General features: G+C 36.1%; 1 protein-coding gene across 8 annotated transcripts in view; it reads right to left on the bottom strand.

Moving 5' to 3' along the window:
• The window catches only part of LOC148861264 (flowering time control protein FCA-like), a 41089-nt gene extending 19348 nt beyond the window's left edge, over positions 1 to 21741 (bottom strand). For 4 of the 8 annotated variants that reach the window (XM_088983003.1, XM_088983002.1, XM_088983000.1 and 1 more), the window contains exons 1-11: positions 21117 to 21741; positions 18246 to 18316; positions 17477 to 17555; positions 12461 to 12543; positions 12324 to 12375; positions 4233 to 4294; positions 3691 to 3757; positions 3324 to 3403; positions 3145 to 3209; positions 1688 to 1750; positions 1402 to 1564 (exon numbers count right to left, since the gene is read on the bottom strand). In XM_088983003.1, the coding sequence (XP_088839129.1) occupies positions 1402 to 1564; positions 1688 to 1750; positions 3145 to 3209; positions 3324 to 3403; positions 3691 to 3757; positions 4233 to 4294; positions 12324 to 12375; positions 12461 to 12543; positions 17477 to 17555; positions 18246 to 18316; positions 21117 to 21348 (1017 nt within the window). In that variant the 5' untranslated portion in view covers positions 21349 to 21741. Of the gene's footprint in view, positions 1 to 1401; positions 1565 to 1687; positions 1751 to 3144; positions 3210 to 3323; positions 3404 to 3690; positions 3758 to 4232; positions 4301 to 12323; positions 12376 to 12460; positions 12544 to 17476; positions 17556 to 18245; positions 18317 to 21116 lie in introns of all 8 variants that reach the window. The other 4 variants (XM_088983001.1, XM_088982999.1, XM_088982996.1 and 1 more) reach the window with 1 other exon arrangement.
• Between the last annotated feature and the right edge of the window lie 5026 nt (positions 21742 to 26767).

A 26767-nucleotide genomic window follows, 5' to 3' on the forward strand; every position in this document is an offset into this window, starting at 1 on the left:
AGTTCCTGCTCTCAGACTTTACTATAGTCATACACTTATCTACCCAAGACTTTACCATGTTCCAAGAAATGGCCCCTAGCTATATTTTAAAATAATAAATGTCCCCAAGAAATACCCCTACCAACCTAACATCTAAAAATTAAAAAAAAAAACATGCACACACGCAAAAAAATTAGAAAGTTTAGTATTAGCTATCTGGCTTCTGTATTAGCTATATTTTAAAATAATAAATGTAATTTTCAGTGACATGAATTCTGTAACTTTACAATCCAAGCATCTATGAACATGACATGAATTTGGCACCATTCCATTATCATTGTATTTTGCACATACAGGTTAAAACCCACTCTGACTCGATTAGACCCAATTCATAGAAACTAGGATTGACATTCAACTCTGCTAGATTAAGTCTAAATATTCAACACAACTGGACATATTCCAACTAGCTGTAAAATCTGATCTCAGTTTCATGCCCATGGCTCAATGTGTTGGAGCCTGGGACAAGCACAAATAGATGTTACTACAATATTGTACTATTTAATTAAATGGTCATCACCCAATGTTTGTCCCATCTATCTGGGGCATTGGGAGGGGTGGACTGGATATGGACCTAACCTTCAGCATTTCCTTGCACAAAGTGGCCACTCTCAGACTCAAACCTGCACTTTCATGCTTATCTGCCCAAGATTTTGCCCTTGCATCGAGGGATGACCCATATTGTACCTTTATTAATTATTACAGAAAAAAAATTAAAAGAAAATGCATACACTTTCACATGCTTATATAAACAACTAATTGCATCGACTTGTACGTACTACCAATTACCAAACAAGGGATCACTCATTAGCATAGTTCAGGGGTCGAGGGACTTCACATAGTCCAAACAACTGCTCTAACAACATCATGCGATAAAGGACAGCCCAGGCAGGTGCACAGCTAGACCAAGCAACCAAAAATCAGTCCTTATCACACCAAATAGGGGCTCTCCTTTATTGCCAAGCCTTGCAGTTGGGAAATTCCAAATAGCTAGCCCAGGCAACTGCATTTGACAACACTACTACTGTCTATTAACATAATACTAGAACAAGCTGTGCAAATTCAGTGGCTCGACATACAAGGACACCTTGGCTAAAAGCCAACCAAATGATGTGAAAACCACTGCCCCATCCAAGGCTCACTTTTTGTCTAGATCACTTGTCAGCTTCTTCAAGAAAGTAGAAGTGACTGATCACGAATTGTCACTAAAGTGTAATCCTTTTGGCATGAAAGTAGCAGGTCTAGGTAACTGAACAAACATTTCATGTAGCCTGGTGTTGCGTTCAAGACAATAACTACTATTAGCATTATAAGCCTTCCTGGATAAATGCTACAACAATGTTTATCAGAAGAAAAATTACTTACTGTTGTTGAAGGCATTGTTGGAGCACCAGGTCTAGCAACCAAATTACCCCCAAAACCACGAGGACTTAACTGGGAAGATGGCCCCAAGTTTCGAGGACTCATTGGATGCCAAGCATTAGGAGGAACATGTCCACTCATTGGTTCACCAAAATTGGGTGCTGGCCTGCAATGGATGAATGTCAGAACACGAGTGGAGTATCCAAAGCCCAAAGGAGCTCAAAATTGAGAATCGGAAAAATGTGACTGGATTGAGTCCTTAAACTTTATTTCAAAGTCATGAACAAACCTAACCCCCAATGGGGCTTGAGATCGGGGGCCAAAACCAGGACCTCCAAATGCAGGACCACCCCTAAGAAAGCAAGGAAAAAAATAAGAAAGAAGAAAATGAATTCCAATAAGAATAATAGCTCTACAGTATTTGAACCATAGGAAGAAACATCTAAAAGGGACTCTGGACATTCAGCTTACATGCAGTGGAGTAGTACAAAGCATCAGTAATTCAGGAGCTGAAGAATCAAATCTGGAATTTTCTGTATTTCTGTATATTTGGACAGTATGGGAGTTTTCGTCATTTTCACCAGTCCCATGTGGGCTTGGGCCATACCATCTTGTTCCTCTAGCTTAGTAGTGTTTGTCTTTCAATTTTCAGTTTATTTACATTAGTAGATTGTGTTTCTTGATGCACGAGATAAGGAATGGCGTTTTTGTAATTATGCTGAACAGTATTATAAATAGATGTATTCTATTCCCTTTGAAGCTAATGAATGAACGAATGAAGATTTCTTAGAGCAAGTTAATGAATCTCTCTCTCTCTCTTCTGTTAGGGGTGATCACATTAAATCTCACCGAACCGAACCTGTCCTATATGTTTAAGTAATTATTAATTAGTCCCTACCTATGTTGATATATTTTGTTTGTGTTTTGTTTGAACTTCAAAAAAAAAAATTATTTATGATAAACACTAAAAACATAAAACCAATACAAATATAATACAATGGTACAATATTTAATTCAGTTTTGTATAAATTTAAATATATATTGACAAAAAAATCAGCTTTGCATAAAAACTAAAAGGAAATAAATATAAATAAATATTTAGAAATAGATATCTTAGTTTAAAATATATATATATATATATAAATCAACTAAACCAATAAACCGACCCTTCATGTTTGGGTCGGTTTTGCTTCAGGGTCGGTCGGTTTCGGTTTGGTCAATAAGTAAACCAACTAGATCGAGTCGGTTGAAGAAAATGACTCAAACCGACCCAACCCAACCCGTTAACACCCCTATTTTCTGTCTTCTGATAGTTTGTTCCAGCCCTACTGCATCAATCAGTCTCCTACTTAAGAAACAAATGTATCAATTGTGTTTGTTCTTGTGTATATACAGCAACTAAAATCCCATGCCAATCATGTTATTTCACACACATGGAAGAAGAATCTGAATTTAACTGATTTATTGAAAGATGGCAGACAGATATTTAATAGTTCTTCTCAACCCATGCATGCAGAAGACATGATTCTTACATAGTTGTCAAGACATTGCTAAGGAACCTATGGGATCGCCCGAGGATTCAGGATTAAGAAAACTTGCCCAGGCAACAAGAACCCCACAGGTCACCTAGCCTTGCCTTGGCTCCTTGAAAACCATGGATTCTTGTATGCTTAATTGCTTATACAACTCGGTGTACAAATTTAGATATATGCATGAAGAAAGAAGAAAAATCAAATCAATAAAAACCTTGCTTCTCCAACACGAGGCCTCTTAGGATCAGCAAATCGAACAGTTAATGGCTGATCACAACCCTATGTAGCAAAAAAAAGAATGCGATAAATGGTTATCCTTTAAAAATGGAACAGGGAAATGATAAATGCTGAAGATATAAATGAAAAAGGAACGAAAGAATAAATAAATCTTACTCTCATCAAATAGATTCCATTAAGAGAATTTATAGCGGATACTGCCATATCTCTATGAGAAAATTTAACAAACCCACAACCTTCAAAAGTGTTCAACATATCAGAAACAAGATAGCATATACATCTCAAACTATGATTACAGAATAATAGAGTTCAAATAACAAGAAACACATTGTGAGATTGGACGAAGCTACAAAAAAGATTCCACATCAATTTTAAACAAATGTGTAACCATCTAGCCTGAATAATTCTTTTCCCAGATGATACTGTATGACCCATGAAAGTGTAGTTATCAGAATCTTGTTTGAGCAAATATCACAAGGAATTAATAAAAAGGAAGCACCAAAATAAATGTCATGGTACACACCACGGCTTTGCTTCAATTCATCACGCATAATGTAGACATCTTCAACACGACCATAAGGAGAAAATATCTGATACATGAAATATTGGTTATAACCACAACAAACTAACATTAAAAAGGTATGCAACATGAATAGTAAAGAAAACGGATGATTAAGCCTTTTATGTTGCTCAGATGCCATATATGGCAGCAACAAGCTTACAGTTTCTGAGTCTGGACATTTTTTTCCAGAAATTGCCATACCACCCCAACAGTAGAGCTTTGAACATGGGACTTATAAATTATAACCAACTAATAATACAAGTCTTATCCAAATGCAGCAAAGAAAGAAATAAAAACATAATCAATGTTTACTCTGACTCAAACCAATATACAAACATAAATACCTACATGAATACATGCACATATGTATGTACTAAGTTTATTCTTTGGAGGAAAAAGCTTCTAAGTGCAAAAAAAAAAAACATTAAAGAACAAAGAAAAGCAGAAAATAAGACATTTTCTATGTACAAAAGATGGAGCAAAAAATGTCATATGTTGCATACTTCCTCAACTTCCTTTTCTGTAGCTTGCTTGTTCAAGGAACCAACAAACAGCTTGTGCTCAACTGTACCTACCAATAAAAGAGCCACCATCAGAAGAGATGCTAAATTAATGACTTAGACTAGTTCTAACTATCAGAAAAAAGAGCAAAGAGCAAAATGAGTATAATTTTAGTTGTCAAAATAGTTGGAAACCTAAAGATACCGTGAAAGAATGACATAAGACAATTTTCCTGTCAAAGCATGTACTCTTTTCCTTGTCAAAAAGAATCAAGAACATAAAAGCATAATTCTTTTTGTTATCATCAACAGCAATCATCATTCCATTAATGTATAAGAGGAACCCCACACTACAAAAATTTTGCAGTGAGGAAACTAATACAACAGCCAAGCTTGACAAGTCAATAAATAAATAAACTGTCACCTTGTTACAAGTTGACCCTGAGTCAGCTGCCCCATTTGAAAGATTCTTCCTAGTTACCCCATCTCCTGTTAAAGGTTTGGCGGATGGGCAATTTAGTTAGCCAAGCCAGATGTCTGATCAGATTATAGAGGATAATGCCTTTTTTCCTCTCTTAGCAAGAATCTAAGGGTGCATGGACCTTCAGTTCTTGTTAACAAGAGGCCCCCGTTTTTCTGAAAAACAAAAGGTACAGAAGGACTTTTCAGTGCCTATTGCCTGTCGAGGCCTTCTCTGTAGAGCAAGTAGTGAAAAGCTCAGATAGGTGATGCAGGTGTTAAACAAAGAAGACCATTTTAGTGCCTAATTCACATCTTTCTTTATCTTTTGCGCTTTAGGTTCCTCAATTTCCATTTAATTTAATATCATCATTATCATCATCTAAGCCTTGTCCCAACTATATGGGGTGAGCTACATGAAACCAAGCCCTTCTTTTATCAACAGAAATTTTGTTTTATTAAATTAGTTATATGTGAAAACAGTACAATTTGATGACAAGAATGTCATCCCAAATATCATAAGCTGGATTACAAAGCAGCCCAGTACAAATGCTGCCTTGCAACCCCTTGTTTAGCTAGGGAGTCAGCTAACCCATTTGCACTCCTCCTTACCCACTTAAATTCAGCATTTAAATCCTTTGCAATCCTTTCAGCTTCTCTGAAGACATGTTTGAGAGTCCATGGAATATGTCTATTACATCTTACCCATGAAATAATTACTTTTGAATCCCCTTCCACCTCCACCTGTCTAAAGAACAATTGCTTTGACAACAGAAAACCCTACAGCAATGCCAACAATTCAGCCTTCAAGGAGTTTGCAGTACCAATTGGCCCTGAATATAAATGCCAAGATCCTGCTCTCCAAATTTTTGATTGCTCAACCTATTCCTGCCATACCTGGGTTACCCAAGGAGCTCCTTTCAAAGTTCAATTTTACTTTGCTGCCTTCTAGGGGATTCCACTCCACTCCTTTCCTTTCTTTTTCTCTAGAAGGCTTTAATGCTCCTTCCACGTCCTTAGAATGTTAGTAACTGAAAAACCCATAGAGCAACCTTCACTTTTTTTTGAAGAGTAAAAAGAAAAAATTCATTAAAAAATAAACTTAATACAATCATCAGGGGGTCATGAGGCAGCACCCAGAACAACAAAATCCACAACAACAAAGTAGCATCCTCAAAAAGATAGAGATGGAATACTACATAGACATCAACAGAAAACAAAAACCTCTCCACAAAACACACTGAACCTCCAGCACTGCTCCCTTTTCTCCTAGCTGACAGGAAGAAACCTCCTCGGCCTTCTTTTCTTTAGCAATTCCACCCCCCTTTCCTCTTCATCTAACCCAGCAGTTGGCTTCAGAATTTCCTCAGACACCTTCATTGATTGAGTCACCACCCCTGCTAAACCTTCGGACTTGGTATATATCTTCTCCCCCTCCTTCGAGCCTTTGAATTTCAAAATTATTTTCTTATAAAATCTCTTGTATTTGTTTGTTGGACCAGTCCCAAACAGTCCTTTTCAGTCTAGAAAAAAATTTTGTAGCATGCTCTATATGAGAAATATTTGCAACCCGGACCTTCTTCAACGCCACCTCCCCCACATAACTATCTCCCGAGCTTCTCTCTTCAACCCTTTCACTGAGTACCTTAACATCCTCTCTTTCTTTAACACTCCCTTCCTCTTTCACCCCTTCCACCACTATTTCTCCCATACATGCAACCTCTTTCTCTTTTCCCTGTTCTAGCCTTATAACAGCTTGGGAAAATGTAGCACTCCTCCCTCCTTGAGAAGGCTGAGGAGTCCTCTTGAATCTCAACCCAAAAGGAGCCAAAGCTTAAGACACAACCTACCTGTCAACTGAGCTCCACCTGGTCATCTCATCTTTCCCATCACAGAGCGCCTTTGAAAAACATGCACCAGCCTGCACCTCACGAGTAGCAAGACCGTCAATCTTCTTCCAACCTGTCTCGAGCGTGCACCGTCCTCTAGAACACTTCTTTCTTTCCGGCACTGTCACACCTAGCAACCTTCCAGACCCATTCCTCATTATTCCTTCTTCGAGCTTTAGGTGGGTCTCTCCTCCTTGTAAAACTTGAAGACTTGAACTTAAAGCTCTTTCTTTTGAAGACCTTTAATCTGCTTGGTTTTAGACAGTCCCACTCCTAATATTTCCTTGCTTCGACAAATAGAGGTGGTCCCCACTCCCTAAACTGCAAACCTTTAAAACCTTAGCTGCCCCGTCTAAAGCATCCCCACTCTCTGAACCAACTTCATTAAAGACCTTGAATGACTCTTTGAATACCTCCTCAGGCCACCCAGACATGGTGACCCACCTTTTCATTTCTCTCTCATCTCCTTCCACATGTCCCACTGTTGCCTTCTCCCCCCCCCCTTGTGAAATTACTTTTATATCCCTTTGTCTTTCCTCCCCATTGTCTTCAACCTCCGCCAAGAGACCTTTCGTCTTCCCCTGCTTCTCAGACCTTTGCACCTCTGATTCCCTCTCTCTCTCTCTCTCTCTCTCTCTCTCTCTCTCTCTCTCTCTCTCTCTCTCTTTTGAAAGGAGCTAAGGTAAATTCTATTCATGAAAATAATCATACAAGAATGGAGGGAACCACAGGCCAGTTCACCCCCAAAGGATATGATCATAGATCCCACAGACTAACTGAACTAAGCATCAAAAACAAGTTCTGATTACAAAAATCAGGGATGATAGAAAGCCAGGAAGCAAGTCTGGACACAATACACTGATTAACAACTCAAGCTCTTTCTTCCCAGCTCTCTTCTCTCCAACCGTACCTTTTCTCAGCCCTGAAAAAAGCATGTTCCTCTCCTGCATAAACTCTCTCTCAGATTAACCTTTACCTGTGAACCTGAGCACCATGATGTTGGGATAGCAGAGGCATCTTCTATTTCCACCAGCAACCTTGCAATGTCTAATTTCTCCCACCTCCTATTTTTGTCATCAAATCCTAAAAACTTACCACTGTGGTCTCCAATTGCTTTAAAAGTAGACGTACACCATACATGAAGGGGAATTCCCATGACTCCAATCCACATCGCTCTCCTCCTCCGCCCATTGTGAATCATACCCGCTGTTGGAAACCACCAACTTAATCTTAAATCAAACTCCCTATTTTTTCCTCTCTTCTGCTTCCAAAGCCCACTCTGCAACTCTTCTGCTATGGAACATAAATAAGAACAAACCTCCATTCAGTATTCTGATACACCGAACTCTGTTCTTCCCCCATTCGGATCTCGCCCAAGCTTCCACTTTTTCTTCTTCCAAATCCAGGCCGACAAACCTTCCAACCAAACTCACGTTAAGGACCTTCAGCTTCTCCACCAACTTCCTCATCTGACTCGCCTCAATCTGCACCACCTTCAACCTCTCCACCACCATCGCGTTAAGGTTCATCACTTCGACTTTGTTGGTTAGCCCTAACCTTATATGTCATGCAACAAAACAAGGAATTCTATTCTATTACCTCCTCCAAAGTCCTACTCTTTCTAGTAAATATTCTGGTATTTCTCTTCCCACACCACCCAAGTAATTGCTGCCTTAGTGGCTCTCCACATCATTCTCCCTCTTTTCTTCAGTTGTCTCAAGAAGTTTGAGTTGAAGATGTCCACCACCTCTTGAGAGGGTCCCGCCTTCAGCCAAAAGGAGAACAGAAAAAGTCCTAAATACGAAGTACAAAGGAACAAAAGATTAGTAAATGGGAGAGGGTCTTCTCCACTACCCCTATATAAGAAGCACATATGAGGAGAAAGGCAAGAAGAGGGCCTTCTTTTCTGCAGACCATCACATGTATTTACCTTGCCAAGGAATATTTCCCAGCAAAAAGTCTGAACTTTTTGTGGGATAAGATTACTCCAAATTTCTTTCACCGGATAGTCCTCCACTTGAGAACTAGGTAAGGCAAGATGCTTGAAAAAGGAGGAACAAGTGAAGAGTCCAGCTGGGGAGATTACCCAAATTCTAGAATCTTCCAGGTTTGGGTCTGGGAAAACTGCCTCCAAAATGTCAAGTAGGTCAATCAAAGAAGTACATTCGTTTTACCTTAGGCCTCTTCTACAAGTTCCAATTGAAACCTTCCCAATCTAGACACAATTTCACCCTTAAGGTTAGAGAGGGAAAAAAGTTCAGGAAATTGATCTTTTAATGGTGTTTCCCTTATTCAAAGTTCTTCCTAGAAATGGATTTTGTCACCCCTTCCCACATCATACCAAACAGATCTAAGAAAAGAAGGATATACCTCAGGAATTGCCTTACAAGTAGAAGCTAAAGTTGAATGAGGAGTAATTTTAGCATCCCAGCCATTATCCTCCAGACCATGAATTCTTACTATTACCTTATTCCACAGCCTCTCTCTTTCAAAATGAAATCTCCACAACCATTTTCCCAATAAAGCGGTGTTTCTAACATCTACGAGCAATGTTTCCTAATCCTAGGACCCATTTCTCTTTTGGCTTACTAATGTGTTCCCATGTAACCAAGTGGTCCTTTTTTTCCTCTCCTGGTTCCCATAAGAAGTCTCCCATATATTTCTCTATTTGTCTTGCTACCCTTGTCGAGATGCAAAAGGTGGAAAGGAAGTAAATAGGTAGATTTGCTAACGTGGCTTTGATCAAGGTGATTCTTCCTCCTAAAGAAATATAGTTCCTTTTCCACAGGGCTAGTTTCTTTGCAAATGTTTCCACCACTAGCTTCTAGAACCCATCAAACCTAAATTAACCAACCAAGCCCTTAAAATGTTTAGTTACCTTTTACACTCCATTCTGTTTCAGGGTCTAAAGATGAAGAAAATTGTGGCAAGCATGAGTTTTGTGGTTTTTACTATTTCCATGGTGATCTAACAAGTATAGTGTCATATATTTGTCCTTTTCATCTCTCATCTCCTCATCAATTGCATTTTGATTTGGGTCTTTCATCATTTCAAAGTTTGAAGCTTCTTTGGAGTCTCTCATGCATGAAGCATCTCAACTTAGCAAAGCATCATAACATGTCATTTCCTCTTAGAGTCAAGAAGAATTGTTTGTCTCATTTATTTCAGTTGGTTCATTGTGATGTATGTGGTCCTTTCCAATGCAACCTCTTGTTTGAGGCTTTGGTGTTCGGTTAATTATTAGGACAATAATTCTAGAATGACATGAATTTATTTAATTAAAGATCATTTTTTCATAAAAGTTCAAACCTAATTTCAGTCTACAGTACGTATTTTGCAAATGGATAATGTTAAGGAATACACTTTTCAGCCTTTTAAGTAAATATTTTAGTAAACATGGCTTCAAATTTCTTGCATTACAACTCTTCATCATAGGCCTTTATTTTCTAACCATCTTCTACTTCTGGTTATGTTTTTTGTTCATCAGTTTGATCCTAAAACAAATAAACATGATCCTAACGCTGTGAAGTATGTTTTCTTAGGTTATTCTTGTTAGTAAACTCAAAAAGGGTAAAAGTGTTACAGTCTTTAGCTGCCTTACCATTTTGTTTGTGTTGATGCTAAATTTTTATGAATCTGATCCTTATTTTTTCTACTCTAAGTTCCATAGTTTTGATGACTTTTTGCTTCCTGCTCCAGTTCCTATTGAAAAAGGTTTATCTTCTCATGCTACCTCCTAAACCATCAATTACACAAGTTTATACATAGCAACACAACAATGCCTTGCCACCATCTTCTTTGTAGTCAATGGAACTTGAACCTACTTCTGAACTTGATCCTTCTGAAAACTCAGAAATACCCATTACATTCCTCTACATCCCTATCCAATAAAGGCCACCTAAATTTGGATACCACAGAATTTTCTCACCTTTTCGAAGTATTGACTTATTGTAATGAATTAGTGCTCAGTCTATACAACAGATTTCACAGTTCGCACAACCTCCCCTCTCCATACCATTCATCTTCCAAAAAACCTTACTTTCCATCCTCAATTACAAAACTTCATGTATGATGTATCCTGTTAACTCTTTATGAATCTTAATTAAAGGAAAATAAAAAAATTAAAAAAAAAATCATTAGATGAAGAAACCTCTCCAGAAACCTACTATCTAAGTGCCCCATATTTACACACTACCACCCTTCTTTAAAGAGCATATCTTTCTTTGCCCTCCCATTCTTTTTATCTTACCAAGAACTTCCATTACTAGCACAAACAACAAAGAGAAAAAGGATCACGTTGTAGGGTCTAGTTCAGTTCAGTTCAGGTCTGTCAGACCTGCCCTCAAGTTGGTGAATAGACATCACATAATTCCAAATAGGAACAGATAAAATCAACCTAAGAACACCTCAGATACTTGGAAAATAGATAGGCAAGCTGCTTCTTAACATTAATATGTTTAGTCCTCTTATTAAAGATGGAGTTAGATGCTATATGAATAATTGCTTGATTTATTACAATGAACACGTGTAAGTAAACTCATAGAGATGTGTTAACTCTTCTAAAAGACTCTTTAGCCAAACTAGCTCACAACTTATGTTGTATTGCCTTGACGCCTTGTGTTCTGCTTCAGGACTCAATCTAGCCCATCACTTTGCTTTTTACTCTTCCAAGTTATAAGATTTGCCCCTAATAAAGTACTATAGGCTATAGTGTATTTATGCTGTCAATAGATCGGGCAGGTCTGACAGAAACAAACTGAACTAAACCAACCATATAGAGTCTGGGTCTGGATTACTTGTCAGAAGGGGCCATTGCTTAGTGTATTGTTAAAAATATCAGGTTATCAAGAGTGAGAATATGGGTTTTTAGTCTGAGAGTTGCCACATTGGGCAAAAAATGCCCAAGTTAGAGCCCTATCCAGTTTTTTTTTTTTTTGAGAAAAGGTAATGTATAATAAGAAACAAAACAAAATATACAAGGCCCTGTTCAAAAAGAATCTGTATAGGGCCCTACCCAATTCACCCCTCCCAAGACTGTAGATGGCTGGGACTAACATTGGGTAATGGCCCTTTGTTGTGTACATGAAAACAAATAGGTTTTGTTTTATCAGTTACAGAAAACTTTCATTGAATTTAAATACAAAGGTGGGAGGAGGTAAACTCAAAAACAAACAAGTTATCAAGAGTGAGAATATGCCTATTAGCTGGGATTAACAGGCATAAGTACTAACATACATAAAAAAACAATTCTTTTTATGGACCATTGTTTTATATTTTATATGTATGCAGGACTAGCTTGGTCTTTGTAGATCCCAGTCAATGTTTTATAAAATGGATGTTAACAGTGATATGAACAATACTTTAGACTCTCTTATTTTCTTTATTTTCTTCTCTTTCTTTATTGTTGTATTTATTTTTTGAACAATCTTAATTGCTTATTTATTGCAGATCAAAACAGAGTTTGTTGATTATCTACCTCACAAACAAATCAAGATGATCACAAAAATATAGACCAAAATTAACTGTAACCATTGACAATTAAATTGGTTTTTTAGGTGGACTTTGAAAACCATGCAGTAGAAGAATAGAAAACATTTTAAGACTAGACATGAATAGACATCTGATAGTGAAATGCATAACAGGCATAAGTACTAACATACTAACATACAAAAAAGGTTCAAAAACAATAAATTTTAAGTTTCAAATTATCAAAAAATAAATAAATTTTAAGTTTCTAAAAATTTACCAAGACGCTCCCGTTCTCCATCAGCATATCTAACTTGGATTGGACCCATTCCCTGGAAAAATTAAACATGAATAGATCAAGAAATAGAACCACTAGCCTGGTAACTGTCAATACCCAATGGTAACATTAGAACTCACCCCAGGCAAAGTATATTGATTATGCAAAGCTCTAATAGCCCTGTCAGCTTCTTCACAAGTTGCGTATTTTATGAAACAACATCCTGTACAAGTAAAGATTCACAACATGACTCAATTAGGCTACTGTTTCAGTCATTATCAGTACAGCATGAATATAGTTAAATGACCAAGAATACAAGCATTCCATTGGAAGGCTACTAAAAGACCAACTCTGAGATAATGCAAACTACCCCCTCTGACTCTCAAGTAACATTAAATATGGGTCATAAAGGACAAGGAGAAAACTTTAATGCAAACAAGATAGGATTTATTGGGGATGCACAAGAATCCCATTTGTGGTCCATAACTCCATACCAAGTATATAAATTAAATCTTAAGGATTACTTGCGAATGGAGACAAGTATGCTGCCGGTATGACCCTAAATGCACACTCCCATTATACCAAATATCTCAATATTTGTTAAAAGAAATAAAGCCCCATACCTTCTGTTATAGGAGAAAGCATATGCCTTGGGTCATTTAGTTGCAATACCCAGGGTAGCTAACCCCAAACAGTTGGGATTAAGGCCAAGTTAAGTTGACCCAGATTACATGGTTACTGTTTCATGTCAGACACTTCAACTTTTAGATTGAAATGTTTGACCAATGTTTTAAAACACAGAGGCAAGGCACAAAGTGTTCCACTACCTGGAGGCATGAAACATAGTTCATAATGCAAAAAGCACAAGCCTCCACAAGAAGAGTAATAGTAAGCTGAAAGGAGGCATAATCCTTATCCTCCTCTGAGGCATACCAGAGGCGTACACATCAGATGCATCCATGCTTCTAACATGCTCATCAAGGTGTTTTGGGCATGCCTTCTAAAACAATGTTTCCATCACCCTATCCATCCATGTCTCATTTCTGAGTAACGTAGCCATATAGAATGCACCAAGGCAAATGAAATGAAGATCAAGAAGCTTGTGGTTAAAGGTGACTCTAAGATGGTGGTAGGGTGGCTGCAGAACAAAGGAAGGCAGCTCTGTGGATCTAAAGGAATAAATTAAAAAAGCTCAAATGGTTAACAGCAGGGATGCAGGTGCAACATATACAAAGATTGACCAACTCTATGGATGATGCATTGGTAAGACAAGGGCTGGCTAGAAGCCAATTATTTTGGGCTGAATTGCAACGTTATTCTCATGGGGAAGGGAAACATTGTTTTCTCTTCAATGATGTATAACATTGTACATGTACTATATTTATAAGGATTTAATAATAACTAATTTATCAAAAATATATATATATATATTTGAACAGCATGAATTAAAATGTATTGTAAATCATACAACTATCCTATAAATGAAAGTCCCTTGAGATCAATAAAAAGTCAAGAACCATTATTGGAAATTATACAACTATCCTATAAATGAAAGTCCCTTAAAATAGGTCTGTATCCAGTCCACTCCTCCCAGACTCTGGATGACCTCTTTTTTTTCTGTGGGATTCAAATTATCAGATTGAACCCAAACTTTATCTCTTAGATGGCCAAGTAATGGGGAAGATTTCTCTAAAACTCGTGGAATGGGAAATCAATGCTTTTGGCTACTTTAGAATATTGTTAAGACAAATTTCACATGAAAGAAAAATGTTATTACTTCACCAAAAACAGGGGAAAAAAAGAAACTAGCAATCTATTACTATCAAAATACGTTGATAAGCCAAAAGTCAACCAAACTCATTTACCTGCACAAGCAAAATGGAAAAAAAAATAGTAGAATTTGAAGATGACACCTGAAAGTGCATTTTGATAGTAATAATAGATAGCTATTTTCTATTACACGTGAAAGTGCATGGAAATTGATTCCATACATGGCAGTTCCAATTACTCCAGAAGCTGTCATAAATAATTACTTAGGTTGATAATATCCAACATCTACATCTCAGAACAAACCAACATAACGCCCAAGCACTAAATAACATTTTTCAAAGGCTCCAATACAAGTGACTCCCTTTTCACGAAGCACACATCCCCAGGCTGTGTGCTATCAACTTTTACTCCACTCAACCATCTTAACTAAGCAAAAGATAAAAAGAATCATGCCAATCAACGCATGCTAACATATCTACACTGTAGAAAAGAAAATTGTATGTCATCCTAATGCTAATACCCAAAAACCAATACCCTAGGCTATTTCCACATTAGAGTGATAACCCACAAGTTATTATATCAGCATTGAACTTCCAACCTTCATGATAAGATTGGACCTACGTACCAAAATTTGGTGCCTGTTAAATTGTTAGATCATTAATACAGAAAACACAGATATACTAATTACAAGAAAAAGAAAAAATAACACAAACGAAAGAAGATAAGAAGTAAATCCTCACAAAAACAGTCTGTTAAAAAACCAGTCAATGTAATTTGAAATTGGTTAACACCTTCTCTTGGCAAAAGGTATGAGACCAAGAACCAAGTATAACAAATTGGAGAAGCACCATTCCTTTTTAAATAAAAATAAAACCAGATATTATTAAAACAAAAATAACCAATACACTACAATGATAAGAATGTCAAGGAAACACTCAAACAAAAATATGATACTCAAAAGAAAATCCCCAAGCCCAGAAATCAGAAGCATTCTCAACTACACAGACTAACAAACAATAGCCAATTACATAACTTTCAACCACTTCACAATTTCAGATGCATAATCCACAACTTGAGAAGGAACCACCAAGAACAAGTTCTTCAACAAATTCCTCCATTCTCTCCAGAACTCCACCAAGCACTGGTAAGCACCATTATTTGGTATGATATGCTAGTTTAAATGGTAACAGTGAATTTCGTAACATAAAATTGATGACATTACTTTAGCACATTAACATGGTAAAATATTATTTAATAATGACCGAAGGCCACCCAGATTTGACTTGACACTCACAACCCAGTCTGTGGTTATAATTTCACAAAATTGTCACTTGTCATGCAAAGAAGAAATCTTTCTCAACAACCATAAAGACACACAATAATGGGAGTTGGCAAAAAAGCAATTACTTTACCAACCTTTTGCCACAAATGATAAATATAACCCCAAATCTCACAATTTTCAAATGTCAGTATATCCTAACATGGTTCGCATTATTTTCTTTATTATTAACACAATCAATACCAAATGCCTTCGTCATTTGACTCATGACTTACAAGTCACAACCCAATCCTTGATTATCATTTTACAAATGATTTGCAATCAATATGCTCCATGCCAAATTGATTAAAAAAAAAATCCACTATATAGCATGTACCAAGCAGATTTTAGTCCCTTGCATCCAAGCTTAACACCATCACCAAGAAAAACTAAAAAAAGGAAAAAAAAAAAAAAGAAAAAGAAAACTTGTATAATCTGAATATAATAAACAAACAGCAAACCCCATAAGAAAGAGAAATCAAACCAAAATACTTTGCCATGATCATTCCTTGAGCATCCAACTCCACAAATCATTAAGGGAATATCCAAAAATAAAATTGGAAATAAATCAATGCAAAAACCCTCTAATGAAATTGCAGAACCACTTCTTCAATAGTATCAGCATTCAGACAAAAGGTGATTATAAGTTATAACCAAATCCAGGAATAAGAGATTTAAGAATTCGGTCGTAAGAGCACCTATCCATGTCATCTGATGATTAATCGTCTGAATATTCAATAACATAGTAAGACAAAATTTGACCACATCATCACAATCCTTCCTTGCTTTGGATGAGACATAAATTCGGCCAACATGATAAAAAGTTTCTTATCTACCTACTAAGAACTTCCTAGTCTCAACTACAAATTATAATACAATTCAGGCCTCACCCATTATCATCTTGTTCCATGCCTAATATGAAACAAATTCTAATACACAATTCAAGCCATATGTATATATAATCCCTACTCACCTTGCTCAGTTCAAGAAGAGCCAGATCAGTGATATAAGAAAATAACCTTCTTGACTGAATACTTGAATAGCCTATGCAAAATGATACACTCAAGCTTTAAACTACGTACACAATTTATTTCTCTTCTACCAAGAATCAAATTCAATGTTTACGGATTTCTTGGCAAAAGTATCTCAAAAGAAACACTTTTTGAGGAAAAACTTGACAATGTCATAAAAAGGAGTCTATTCACGTTAACCAGCAGTTTTTTAAGTTAGAAAGTTATATCATGGAGGAGGAGGAATGAATAAGAAGATATTTGACAAGATTTTGGTACCAAATAAGAGATATTTGGCAAGATTTACAGGCCAATCACATTTAATAGGACCATCTAGATATCACAGACCATCCAACATCATCAGAATCGTGATTGTTCTACATGGACATTACAGTAACCATCCAATATCATCAAAAATCCATATATTTACTAGGACATCACAGGACTACCCAATATCATCATAGTTATAATCGTGATACATCAACATCACATGCACCACCCAAGATCATCAAAAAGATTTTGTGCCATAAGGGCATTGCATGTCATCAAAGGAAAGAATCTCTCCCTAGTTACCAAGACAACAAACCACAGAAAGCCCCCATGTTACACATTTGTGGTAAACCCATTTAACAGAAATCATCAATGTATTACTATGTTTGTGTACAAGAACTGCACATGGCTAAACATCTTGACAAATAAAATGCTACAGCTATGGCAAAAGCCATTTCCCACTACAAAAGACTTGCTACATCAACAAAGGTGAAATTTCACCACTGCAGCAAGTGGTGCAAGAGCAGGATTTATTTGCCTTCCCATTTTCTGCTTTGCATAACCAGTTTTTAGTAGATTCCCATGGTCTTGCCTTCTTCTGGGTTCACAGGAAGGACGAAGGACATAAACGGAAGGTTGGCAACCAAAACAACAACCCCAGATATTGTTGCAAAAAAATAACTGAGATGAACATGAGCTTAGTAGTGTTCCCATCAGCCCCTCAGGAGACCTGAAAAGAGAGAGGTTCAAATCACAATCAATTCATAGAAAATGGCATTTGTGCATACCTTGCTGCTGGCCAGTTCTCTTGTCCTTGATCAGAGCAACCTCAATAACATTTCCATGTTCCTCAAACAAGGGACGAATCTGACATAAAGGAAGAATTACTCAATCAGAATAATGAGAAACCTTTTAATAAGACCAAAATGAGAATGAACAATGGATACAAGACAAACATGAGTAACATGGAGTAAAAAAGACAAAGCATCCAAAAATTAAAACAAAACATAAAAATCTCATTCTGTAAGCAGAACAAGAGCTAATACAATCAGGCAGACAGAATAACATCCAAGTAAGCATGGACATCTACTGTTTCCAGAAGCCAGATGACGTTAGACAAACTTCACTTCTAAAGAATCCAGATCAATAGATTCTCCAAGTTTCAGCTCAAGGAATCAAAAAAGGTGTTCACTTTCAGTCAGAAAATAAAGAAGATGGACAATTAAAGTAATATTATTAAACTAAGAGAGAAACAGAAAGTTGAGGGAAAGAATTCCTTAAGAACTTTCCCTCAACTATATATTTCTCTCGTATTTTCTACCAAACCAAACATCCTAAATGATCTCAAATGTCACCAATTAACCTACAAAAGTAAAAGGAAAGCGCATTCCTTTAAAGGTTAACTAGGCATTAGCATCAATATAAACATGAAGAGTTCTTCTATGGAACTTATTGTGGAAAGTCTTGTGGTATAAGAGAATGTTATGTCCTTTCTTTTTGTGTAAAACCAAATCAGCATATTTCAGGCATATCAAAGAAAATCAAATAATTACTTACATCTTCCTCCCTTGCTGTCCTTGGAACAGATCCAACAAAAAGTTTGGCAAAAGTGCTACTATCAGTATTATCTGAGAAGACAATGATATCAGTACTTTGACAGAAAAAGATAGGAAGAAGGGAGGGGCAAGGATTGTGAACATGCAATTTTTGGGGAACTATAAATCAATTGTCGATAAAAAAAAAAAAAGTAAATTTAACTGAAATTGAATACAAAAGCAAGTGTATCTTGTTTTATGTAGAACTCAGAAAAGTAAAACCACAGAAGTATCAAACTAGAAGAATGTTCTGTAACATGATCTTTCCTATTATCTACAAAGTACCACCAGAAAGCGCAGAGATAAATGAAGCAAAAACTCAGCTCCTTGCACCAAGACAATAATGTCCTCATGTAGTAAAACAGGAAATGAATTTAGGTAAAACATCCAAGAACAACTCTACCCACATTAACATGTGGTTATGTTTTTGCACCAGGCAACACCATTCTCTCATATAGCAAAGGAGTACAAAAAATTAATGTATTTTTTTATAAATTTTATTGATAGTCCAACATAAATATCTTCAGATTACAAGGAGTATTCACTATCTCTGTACAATATACAGCATATTGCTGTACCCCTACTCATAAGGAGTTGTGTAACACAAACCAATTCTCATTCCAAATGGTACTCTCCCCGAGTGGCTTTAAATAGAACAGATTGACAAAACAGCATCCATATGGATGATGATTATGATAATACTCTCCCCAAGTCAATGGTTCCTTCCCATGCAAAAGAGTCAGAAAGTGTGATGGAAGTTCCTGGAATCCAATAACAATTAGCACACAATGATCTTGCTAGCGGTCTTGCTTTTCTAATCTGATGCCTAAGCTACCACGATCCTACCATATTTCCATCCAACCAGTTCATAACCACCTGTGATTCCCCTTCAATTATTTAATTTTTAAATCTGCTTCCCTTGGAGCACTGCTTTTGGTTCATCCCTTACCAACCCCTATTGGACCAGAAAAGGCCAACAGGACCTCTTTTTTGTGATTTCTGAATACACCTCTTATTTTTTTTAATAAGTAATAAATACTTCTGAATTCATCACTTATACCTGAAGGCCCCAGGTTGCCAATGCCGCATCCAAAAAAATAACAATTTCTATTTTTTGATAAGACATCAAAAAAAAACAATTTCATTCTAGTAGAGGTACTTTTTATAAGTACATCCTAGTAGAGGTTGTTGCTGCGGTTTTTTTTTTTTTATCAGCAACAGAAAACAGAATTTTATTAAAGTTTCTTTTTGGTTTGTCAAGGAGAGAAAAGGATGAGGAAAAAAAAAGCATATAACCATCAGAGGTTAGCTCCTTCCTGAAACCTTCTCCAACCAGTTCAATACAAACAAGCAAATCAGAAGATGCTCCCTAAGGGCAGAAGTTTTTGCTTTACTCCATGTTTCAGATCAGCAAAGCAATGGGGATTGCAACATTTAGAAGTGAAGGGAGACTCCAAACTGGTAATAGGCTGGCTGCAAACTATAAGCTTGGGGATGTGGCTTTTCAGACATCGGCTAAGAGAAATCTCGAGCTTAGCAAAGGAGATTGGGGTGAGGCCTAACTGGGCAAGAATATCAGAAATGCAAGGAGTCAATAAGCAAGAGTTGTTTTGGGTCTGTTTATGAGACTGTAGGGTTCTCCATCCAGGCCTTGGATGGTGGCAGTTGTAATTTTTATCCAATATTATTAATGATAGATACTGTTTCCCATAAAAAAAAATGCATCTTTCAAGTCTTTGACTAAAGCTTGTAATACCATATGCTAAAATTAAGACCCATGAAAATTAATCTTGGTAATAAACTGTTACTGTTACAAAACTCTTATGGAAGGTACAACAACTGCACTGCAGTACAATACCAAACTAGAGATATTATCTATTTATCATTGCTGCTAACTGAAAGATGGAGATGGCATAAACATGGTAGAAGATTGAAGTTCCCATTTTCAAGGGCCAATGTGATGTAACTGGACAAACAAGAATCAACAGATAGTGGCTTAGAACTCAAGCGTCATTGGTTTTTTTGTATGGATAACCAACCATCATTTATTTATCCAATTTGGAATGGAATAGTTCGAGCATCATTCACAAGTAAGAGATCTTTTTTCCCAATTGATTGTTCAATTACGAAGCTTATTTCATGCAGTATGTTTTTAAGTCAGCCATCATCCAGTAGTGTAGCATAGTATTGGTCAAAATGATGTAAAAAGTATATTCATAACTAATTTAATTATTAATCGTGATGCATGACAACAAGGCAAGTAACTTTCAAAATCAAAGCTAGTAACTACGAACTTCACAAAAGGAAGGAAAAAATTGTAACAAAAGTTGTTATGATGATATACCAATTGAATAGAACTTCTCTAGATTATATCCTCATTTGCAAGAATGAGAATTTCACCGAGAACATGTTTCTAATGCATAATTAAAAAAAAAAAGCACTAAATCATCAGAATAGAATCATCCAATATGAAGGCATCCCATAAATGGAAAAAACTTATTGAACTACCGTAGCATATTAGCCATGTTTCAGATGCCAAAGTCAAGAAAGCTACTGCCAATCAAGAGAACGAAAGGGGAAGAATATCCAGAGAAAGATGAAAACAGAAACCTAAGAGACATAAATGAAGCTCAAAATGACCAACAAGAGTAATAAAGGAGGTAAAATTATAGTTAGCAAAGACCCGAGCCGTACATACAAAGATCACCAAAATAATAAAGGAGGTAAATTCCCATCATTCGAACTCCAAAAAAGAAGCAAATGCGTATTAATCAAGCAAAAAGTAACGGAATTCCAACCAACTAAAGAACGAACTCTTAGAATGCCACCCTACCTGGAGACCCTCCTCGGCCGGAAGAGGGAAAACCACGTTTCTGACCTGAGAGAGGCATCTGATGACCAGAGCCATAACCACCGCCACCTCCAGGCGGGTTATTGGGTGGACTGTTGAAAGGACGGTGCTGGTTGTGGTAGTGGTACCCTCCGCCCGAGAAGCCGCTTCTGTAATTAGGGTTACGGTGGTGGTTGTGATGGTTCATGGGGCTCTCAGACGACCGAGAAGGCATTTTCGAATGTCGGTTGGGGTAAGAATCTGGATTACTACCAGATCGTTCTCGTTCTCTTTCTCTGTGTCTATCCAGCTTTGCAGATAGGATGTCACAAATTAAAAAATGAAAATTGGAGGCCCTCACAAACCCTGAAACGGCTAGATGAGTGGACTTGCAGGTACAAGGGCGCGAAGACGCTCCGAGACCCCAACAGCAACAAGAAGAGAGAGAGAGAGAGTCCTCTTGCAAATAATAGAAAGACCAAGGACGTATAGTCGCCTAGTCGGCGCGGCGGGGACCTTAAAGACCTTGGAGGATGGGAACGTCCTTTTCTCCTCACTCGGACACCAATTTTGGTCCTCCAAACGAAAAAAGTAATGTAGAAAGCTGAAGGCCTGAAGCCTGAAGGCTGAAGCTAAATATTCTGTACACGTGTCTTATTTATATTAAATTCGAACTTCGAAGTGTGAATCGGGCGGGCTGGGCTGAGTTGGGTTTAAGGTCAACCCAGCCTAATCCCGGGCTTAAGCCCGTACCGAACTCGATGTCAAGTCCAATCTCTCCAATCGAGCCCTCTCCAAACTGATAATTTTGACATGTTCCGGTTGGGCCTGGCCCAAGTCGAGATTGGATTGGTGACATTGGTCAATTGGGTTTAATAGTTTATGCATGCCTATTAAGCTAAGGCCATGTTTGGGAACGTTTATGTTAAAAAAAATTGCTTATTGAATATGTGATTATTCCAATAAGCACTTATTTGTGTTTGGTATCTAACTTTTTCAAATTCATATTGGGTGTTTGATAGTCTTTTTCTTCAATAAGCCTTTGTGACTATTTTGTCCTTCATTTTCTTATAAATTTTCAAAATATACCCTATGGGTAGGGGTGTCAATGGGTCAATTTTGATTAGATCCAATCCGATCCAAACCTTATCAAATTGGATTTCAATAGTTCATTATAATTATTGGATTGGACCAATCCAAAATAGATTGGTCTTATCAGTCTGAATCATACCTAAACCAAATTCTTAATAATCCGATCATGAGGCTAATCCCTTATCCAATTTGAAACCAATCAAAACTTTTATAAAAGTATTTTTATAAAAGTATTTTCACAAAAGTACCCTTATGAAAGTACTTTTATAAAAACACTTTTATGAAAGCATTTTTACGAAAACACTTCTACGAAAGCACTTTTATAAAAGTACTTTTGTGAGTATTTTTACAAAAGTACTTTTATGAAAGCACTTTTATATAACTACTTTTTCAAAAGAACTTTTATGAAAGAACCTTTATAAAAGTACTTTTAAAGTACTTTTATGAAAGCACTTTAATAAAAGCATTTTTATAAAAATACTTTTACAAAAGTACTTTTACAAAAGTACTTTTACGAAAGCACTTTTATAAAGGCACTTGTGCCCTTTACAAAAGTACTTTAATAAAACACTTTTATGAAAGCACATTTATGAAAGTGATTTTATGAAACCACTTTTATAAAAGCACTTTTATGAATAAAAGTACTTTTACGAAAGTACTTTTATAAAACTCTATTAGGGATAATTTTATAAGTGGTATTTTAAAACTCAACTAGGGATGATTTTGGAAGAAAAAAATAGAATAAGTGCATATTGTATAAACACTTAAAAAAGCTAGAAATTTGGGCTTAAAAAATAAGTCATTTATTTTTAAAATAAGTACTTATTTCATGTTTATTTCCCAAACACCAATAAGTGCTTAATGGTGTGATCCCGACCCAAATAAGCACTTGTTTTTAAGGGGTTTGAATATGATATGGAAAAGATACAATATCCAAAAAACAATTGCCCAATGAACTGGAATCATAAACGTGGTAGTGAATAAGGTGTTATTTATCAAAACGCATGGGTGGGTTTTGATTGGTCAAAACTCTTTCCACACCATATCTTTCCCGCATCATAGATTCTCCCCTCTCAAACATGGCCTAAATGTACAAAAAAAAAAAAAGTTGCATCAATCTATTTAGTATCAATAATTTAAATCTTTAAATATAAAAATCTATATAATTTTCACTTATGCATACATACGTATATGATATGACAAATTTATACAAGGGTGTTTTTTGTCTTTCTGTTAGCGCTGCAACTTGGGTGGGATTAGCCCAGACCCAATCTAAAAAATGTCAAGTTGAAAGTTCCAAGTTAGGGTCACGGTTAGGATATTATCCAATTTAACTTTAAGTTGAATTAGGGTTGAGGCCTTGGCCAATCCTATCTAATCCAAATTTGACTTAGGCCTCATTTGGTTAGTAGGAATAGGGGTCTGAAATCAGAATCAGAATGGGCTATTCCAATTTCAACTGTTTGGTTGGTTGGAATCGGAATCCAATTCCCATTCCTACTGGAATGATATTCCCCATTTAAGGGAATGGCCATTCGCTGCCCTTCCCTTGGGAATAAAGTCCCATCCCTGTTGATTTCAATTCTCATTCCCATTCTTATCTGAACCAAATAGACTATGGGAATAGACCATTCCGAAGGATTTCAATTCCAATTCCAACTGTGAACCAAATGGACCCTTAGTTTATCTATGTTAACAATTTTAAGGCCCTGTTTGGTTCACGGGAATAGGGGTTTGGAATCAGATTCATAATGGGTAACTCTAATTCCAACTGTTTGGTTGGGTGGAATTGGAATCCTATTCCCATTCATGTTGGAATGGCACTCCCCCGTTTGAGAGAATGGCCATTCCCCGCCCCTCCCTTGGGAATGAAATCCCATTCTTGCTAATTGAAATCCCCATTCTCATTCCTGTTTGAACCAAACAGACTATGAGAATGGACAATTCCAATTCCGATTCCCACTATGAACCAAACAGACCCTAAGTTTAAAAACAAAAATTTCTAAGAGCATGATAATTATGTCCTTTTACATATAATAATGCTAAAACTAATGATGTGTTTGGTTTGAAGGAAAAAGTAGGGAAAGGAAAGGAAGTGAAACCTTTACAGATCTTGTATAGGTTTCCCTGCATCTCTCTTCCTTTCCCTACTTTTTTTTCCTTTAAACCAAGCATAGCCTAAGTGACCTCAATCCTTAAATATAGAAAATATGAACAATTGGCAAAAGAAACTAGACAAGTTGTGCCAACCTTAACGCAACCCCAAAACTTTGGGTGATTTTGTATTTGAAAATTATTATTATTATTCTTGTTGCTCTTGTGGCATTATGAAAAGGGTTATTATGCATCTTTAAATATAAACTTATGGATTTTTTTAAGAGTGACTTTAATCCTTTAATCCTCTAAAAGAGACCTTTAAAAAAGTGAGAATGGATTCTTCGTAAGGTGCTCCCACTTGTGAGCTTAAGGTCCTAATATATAGGTTTAATCGGGCTTGATCAGTGGGATAGGGAATATTTTGACATTAGATTTTAGGAAATAATGATGTTTTAAAAACTGACCTAGAGACTAAATTGTTTTTACCTTCAGGCCATGGGTCACTAATTTGACCATCTGGGTTGGACATCCGAACACAAAGTTATGGCTTTAAAAAGATTGCACATATATTGAGTGTGCAACCCATGTCCAAGTTGAATGGGTCAACAGTTCAACTGCTTGGGTTGGGTTTTAGCAAAAACCAGACCCAAAATCCAAGACAGGGGTGACGGTTTGAATGGCTCAACCAGAAGGGTCAATAATGGTTGAAAATTATGAAAAACTTATTATCAGGAAAATAGTATTTTTTTCTTTCCTATTTACTAGACTTTTGTTTATCTTCCTTCATAATTGTAGCAATTAGACCTATTCATCATGGGCCATATTGGGTTGGAGTTGGGTTGGGCTTGTATTCGTATTATGAGAACACATTTAGGCCCAAGCCTAAGCCCAGCCTGATCATCGAGCCTAGGTCTCGAGCCCAAGTGTGGTCATGTAGAAAGCCCAAAACTCAAACCCAAGCCTAAAGCCCATAAAAAAATTAGGAAAAATATCATTTATTTTTTATTCAATAAAGAACAGATTTATTTACATTAAAAGACTTCAAAACTTAAAAAAAAATGAAAAATCTCACTATGGATTAAAAAAAGGGAAATTTTCCGATTAGTACCATGTACTTTTGGCCTAGTGCCACTTTGGTCCTCATACTTTAAAACGCGACAATTCAGTACCCAAACTTTCAAAACATGCCAACCCAATATCTATTGTTAACTAGCCATTAAGTGGCATTTGAAAAGACGCAAATGTCATTCGAGTGTCATCTAATTTTCTTTATCAATTATTTAAACGTTGATAAAAAATGAACAATCCCAAATCCTTGCCTCTTCTATTCAAGAAAATTGGCATCACTACAATGCCCATTGAGATGCGGCCCCAACTTTATTGAATAGAAGAGGCAAGTCTTTTTTTTTTCTGATAGGAAAGAGGCAAGGATTTAAGACTGTTCACTTTTTGTCAAGTTTGGATGGTTAATAAAGAGAATTAAATGACACTCAAAGGGAATTTGTGTCTTTTCAAATGCCACTTAATGGCTGGTTAACGACATGTATTGGATTGGCACATTTTGAAAGTCTGGGTATTGAATTGTCGTGTTTTAAAATTTGGGGATCAAAATAGCACTAAGTCCAAAGTGTAGGGTACTAATTGGGAATTTTCCAAAAAAGAGCACAATCTATACTATATATAAAAGTGGAAATGATGAGTGGAAGTTTTGTTGGACTAAAATTATCCTCCATTTCATTGTTTGAGAAAGGGTATAAAAAGTTATTTTTTGTAGCCTTAATGTCAACACTTTTATTGCTACCCAAATGCCCATATTTGTCTATTTAGTGCATCTCTAATTGTAAGGGTTGAAAATGTAAATTCAATTATTATTTTCCACCTCATTTAATCCCCTCTCATTAAGTCTTATAACTTAAAGTATTAACTCCCATTTTCTCTTATTAAATCATATATTAAGTTATTTTTCACTAATATATGACATCGATTAGATTTATGCCAATATTTTTAACAATAAAAACCCATATATTTTAAAACTAACTTAATAACAAAACAATTTTTTATCAAAGTGGTGGCTAAGAAATTCAACCATCCAAATCAAATTGGTTAACATATACAGTCATCGTTAGGTAATACAAAATTTAAAATATAAATAAATATAAAAAATTACAAAATGTAGAAAAACTAGACACATTTATGATATTTTTATTAATGAAATTAAAAAAAATAAGTGTAATAAATAAGAATAATTTTTATTGATAATGAAAATTAAATACATAATTTGGAATTGAGCAAAAATGAAATTATTTTACTATTTGGCAAAAATCAATAGTTCAACTTTTGGGTCAAATTTGCTAGCGTTTAATGCCAAACAAATAAATCAATAAATCAATAAAAAATAATAAAATGCAAAAATACAAAATGAAAAAAATGAATAAATTTTGCAAAAGAACATTCAAGTGCATGTA

The sequence above is a fragment of the Nelumbo lutea genome, chromosome 4 (genome assembly GCF_056320005.1).
Source record: "Nelumbo lutea isolate HS-2025 chromosome 4, American lotus-T2T, whole genome shotgun sequence".
Lineage (NCBI taxonomy): Eukaryota > Viridiplantae > Streptophyta > Magnoliopsida > Proteales > Nelumbonaceae > Nelumbo > Nelumbo lutea.